The sequence below is a fragment of the Engraulis encrasicolus genome, chromosome 11 (genome assembly GCF_034702125.1).
Source record: "Engraulis encrasicolus isolate BLACKSEA-1 chromosome 11, IST_EnEncr_1.0, whole genome shotgun sequence".
In the NCBI taxonomy this organism is placed as follows: Eukaryota; Metazoa; Chordata; class Actinopteri; order Clupeiformes; family Engraulidae; genus Engraulis; species Engraulis encrasicolus.
The window spans coordinates 2,518,756-2,523,755 of NC_085867.1; the positions used below are offsets into that span (position 1 = coordinate 2,518,756).

At 42.0% G+C, this 5,000-nt stretch overlaps 1 protein-coding gene across 1 annotated transcript in view; it reads right to left on the bottom strand.

The window, feature by feature from the left end:
• The window catches only part of ttc28 (tetratricopeptide repeat domain 28), a 127,202-nt gene that overhangs the window by 40,992 nt on the left and 81,210 nt on the right, over positions 1–5,000 (bottom strand). Inside the window, exon 7 of the mRNA XM_063209797.1 lies at positions 4,289–4,567. Within this exon, the coding sequence (XP_063065867.1) occupies positions 4,289–4,567 (279 nt within the window). The remainder of the gene's footprint in view (positions 1–4,288; positions 4,568–5,000) is intronic.

Below are 5,000 nucleotides of genomic sequence, written 5' to 3' on the forward strand. Positions count from 1 at the left end.
ATGTGGGCAGTTGAATGTATTCCTGCAGTGTGTTTCATGTTAACAGATCGTTTCAAATTTCAACTGACAATATGGCCACGCTGCAGCATCCAATTTTAAATCAGAATATTGCCACCTAGTAAAATTAGGCTATCTTGTGAAGTGCCATTGCACAATTGAAAGTCAAATGCTGCATGACATAATTGACATTGCCTACCATCAACCAGGAACAATGGTAGTGCCCAATCAACCTGTCAATTAGTACCTGCCCTCACTTGAGTACATAGGACTGTTACAAGTTCATTGAATTACTACCTGCAGCTGCCACATGCCTGATTACTCTGGTCACATGGTTAACTTTCACCTCTATAAAAACTCAGACTGTCACAATGCTTGAGTTGCTTGCCTAAATGACTAGTTCGCTGGCTCTCTGTCAGGCTTGTTGGTTAGTGAGCTAACTGACCGACCAACTGACTGTTTGTTGGCCAGCTGGTTTGGTTGACTGTATGGCTGGTTTGTTAGCTGGCTAGCCATACAACTGACTTGTTTGTTGGTTAGTTGGCTGACTAACTGAGTGTTAGTTGGTTAGCCGGCTCGTTGGCTGGCTAGCTGACAACTGACTCTTTTGGTTGGCTGGTGGACTGGTTTGTTGGCTGGCTAGGTATTTAGTTGGTAGTGAGTATTGTGGTAGCAGGTATCCTTTTTGGTGTGTTGCTTACTTGACATTTCAGGATTGTCTAATTATGCTCAACTAGAGTATTCTATTCACACCGGTTAATGTACTATCATCCAGGAGATTGCAATAATTAAATGGTAATAATATTGCACATACTGCAGAAACTTGAATTTCTCAGTGGTTATGGATAGTTTGGTCTATTAATACAAGAGAGCAGTGTGATGGACTGGTTCCATGCCACAGTTGTCTCAGTCATGGTGAGGAATGGGAGGTGCCACAATAACATGGTAGCTACCTCTTTTGTGGTGATGAATGGAGGGGCGGGATCATGGTAGTGTGGGTAGGGTGACAGTAACTAACTGTGGTGTGGCCACAGTAAACTACTGTGAGAAGATCACAGTAAACTGTGAGGATGGCCACAGTAAACTACTGTGAAATGAATGCAATTAGTAGCCAGTAATTCCCTGTGACATCACGGGAATATTTTTTACTGTGTCAGCCATGGCCTAGTGGTTAGAGAGTTGGTCTTTCAATCTAGGGGTTGCCGGTTCGAATCCCCCACGACCTCTCCCTACACCTCCATCCATGGCTGAAGTGCCCTTGAGCAAGGCACCTAACCCCACATTGCTCCAGGGACTGTAACCAATATCCTGAAAAATAATAGTTGTAAGTCGCTTTGAACAAATGAAAGCGTCAGCTAAGTGAAATGTAATGTAATGTAATGTAATGTAATACTTATCTAGCTAATTGGTTACAATTTTGTGAATGTAACTTCATATTTTATGTGAAATAACTATACGAAACATTTGATATTACAGAAGACTTTCAGTTTGATCAACTTAAAATTTAATACATTTAACTGCAAATTTTAAATAAAATAATTCATTACAGTTAATCTTACGAATGATGGTAAGTTTAATCGACTGGGAATTTAGTACATTAAACTGGGAATTTTGCATACAATAACTATAGATAACAGTTACTACTGTGGAAGATGGTAGGTTTAATCAATTTGGACTTAAGTACATTTAACTTAAACTTTTACATATAATGAGTATATACAACAGTTGAGGTCACAAAAGATTGCAAGTTTAATCATTCATAATTACTTAGTTTTTCTAGGGCAACCACTTTTCTGGGTTTTTGTAAGTAAACTCAACTTATAAGGTTTTACAGTGTAGAAAGGCAGCCCTCCAACTTATACTTGTTAGGGTAAGGCCTTCAGGTAAGGGTTGCAGGGTCGGCTGCGTAGAGACAATGCAGCAATAAGCAGACGATGAGGTCTGCTGTGGTCATGTTTGCATCAGGTGCACGGCTGTCCGATCTGTATCACTAATGACACCTGAGAGTCCAGTGCTCTACGAACTGCTGAGTGGGGATGTGTGTGTGTGTCTGTCTGTCTCCACTGAGCTTGACCCATGAGAGAGAGTGTAAAGCCAGGATCAAACTACACGATTATCGGCCCGGTTCTTATGGCTGAAACAACGTGCGTACGTGAGTGTCTGAGCGTGCGCTCACATGCAAGTGTTTGGTGTGTCTTTGTGCAATACCTGAACTTTGTCGGATATTACAGTAACTGGACGGCGTTGTGTGTAAGAAGGTTTTAGTAACGTTGATGGTGAGAATGTGTATTGTGTATGTGTGTGAGAGGGCACATGTATTTAGGTATGCATGTGTTTGTCTGTGTGTGTCTGTGTGTGTGTGTGTGTGTGTGTGTGTGTGTGTGTGTGTGTGTGTGTGTGTGTGTGTGTGTGTGTGTGTGTGTGTGTGTGTGTGTGTGTGTGTGTGTGTGTGAATGCGTGCTCCCATGTGTGCTTGTCCTGCCCTTCTGCTGATGGGGCTGGCGCTCCTGCTCAGGTTACGGTGCTGTCAGCAGAAAGGCCCAGCGTAGCGCAGCTCCAATAGCCCCAGCTCAGGACCCTGAACGTGAGCCCTCCTCTTCAATAAGAGATGAGCACAGAGGACGGAGACACACACACACACACACACACACACACACACACACACACACACACACACACGCACACACACCTACACACACACACACACACACACACACACACAAAGGCCCCGCTGACCTCACCCCACCAGGTCACATGACCTGGGACCGGGCCAGAGCCTCTTTTTTGCAGAGTGGTTAAGGAAGACTCACGAGTGAAATCGCCCGTGATCATTTCAGGTTTACAGTAAAGAGTAGTTTTAGGGGTAACACTTTATTCTAGGGATACATCTATTAGCACTGATACATACAGTGTGCCTGTATAGGTAACTTGTAAGGCTTGTACAAAGCAAAATCAATTTGTTAGGCATGAATTCGCAAATGTCTTGTTCATGCAAAATAAGGGATTTATTACCAATTTAACCTTAGTAAGGACCTAGTAGGCCTTAGCATTTGCTTAGTACATGCCTTACAAGTTATTTATGCAGGCATTAACATTGTGTGTATTAGTGCCAATAGATGTATCCCTAAAATAAAGTGTTACCGTTTTAGGTTAGGCCAGACAATGTAACAATGCTTGGCATTATGAGCTTAAAGTTACATTACTGTAGCTGTACTGTTGTATCCCAGACGTATTCCAAAACTTAATTAATGATAAAGTTTTTATCACAATGACATCCAACTTCAAGCTCCTGATGTCTCATTAACACCGTGTGGGGGTGATCAATTAATCAATCAATCTACAGAAATTACTTATATAGCTTGTTATCATACATAATTGTCATTATGTGCTAAAGATTAGAGAAAGAGAAAATATAAGAAAAATAAACTTTATTGTGTCAAAGATAGTAGATAATTAATTCACCAAAGGCAGATGAGAATAAAGCTGCATAATGCCAGCCAGCATAATGACTAAATGCCAATGGAATGTGTTATTGTGACGAAACAACCACAGATGAGTTTCCTCATGAAGAACGAAAAGTCTTCCTCCAACCACCCTGCAAAAACAAAATCACCTGGGGGAGGGGTCATGTGACTGTGACCGAAGGACTGTGTCTATAGATAATCAGTCATTGGTGTGACCCTTAAACCTCCTTAAACAGGTCTGCTAATAGTGTTAGAACTAAGTGTCCACCACACTCCAGACAATACTGAGAAGTGAAAATGAACAATTGACCTTATGGAGCAGAATGGAAAAAAACACAAGAGGTCATTCACACACACACACAACACTCAGAATTGACGGTACAAACAGTGCTGACAAGAACATGAACCAAAATGGACCATTTGGCAGTGTGCAGACTTCTACGCTTTCTACTGTCAAACATGGAGAAGAGTGTGCGACATTTTCTCTATTTACTTTGAATCATACATTACCCCCGACAACCCAAACTAAATTCAACATGACTCATTTCAGCACCCCCCTTAGTGCTTGCATGCCCATGGTGACCTGGGTTCGAATCTGGCCTGCGTCGACTCGTTTCCCAATTCTGCCCCATATCTCTCTCCCACTGATATCCTGTCTATATCTTCAACTGTCCTCCTGTCTCAATAAAAAAATGTCTAAAATGCCCCCCCAAAAAAACTCTTGTGACCAAGTTGGTAATGTCATAGCTATGTTATGATGATGTAGTAAATCTTTTTCGGCAAACAGTGAATAGGACGACCCTGTCTGTGAACTTTGACCCCCTTACCCAGATTGGACGAGGCCCGTCCCTGTGCGGCCTGGTCCTTGAGCTCGTCGGCGATGCCCAGCTGGTTCTGGTGGTACTTCTTGGCCCGCTCCAGGTCCTGCATGCAGCGTGCGGCGTGGCCCAGGCCGGCGTAGGCCCGCATCTGGATGGGCTTCTCCTCCAGCGCCGCGGCCAGGTCCAGCACCCGCGTGTGGTAGGACAGCGCCTTGTCGAAGTCCCGCCGGTAGTGGTAGGCACTGCCCAGGTTGCTGTAGGCACGCGCCTCCTCCCGCTGGTTACCTGGAGGAGAGCAGAGTAGAATAGAGTAGAGTAGAGTAGAGTAGAGTAGAATAGAATAGAATAGAATAGAATAGAATAGAATAGAATAGAATAGAATAGAATAGAATGGAATGGAATAGAATAGAATAGAATAGAATAGAATAGAATAGAATAGAATAGAATAGAATAGAATAGAATAGAATAGAATAGAATAGAATAGAATAGAGTAGAATAGATAAGAGTAGAATAGAATAGAATAGAATAGAATAGAATTGAATTGAATTGAATAGAACAGAAAAATATAGAATAGAATATATATTATACACAGTATAATGAAATAACAAGCTGCACAGAGTTAAATATTTATTGTAAAGTAGGCCTCATTCAGTATATTATACATATTTTAGGTTAAACTTCCAACAATAAACGTAACCTTTTGCAGTAGCAAAAAGAT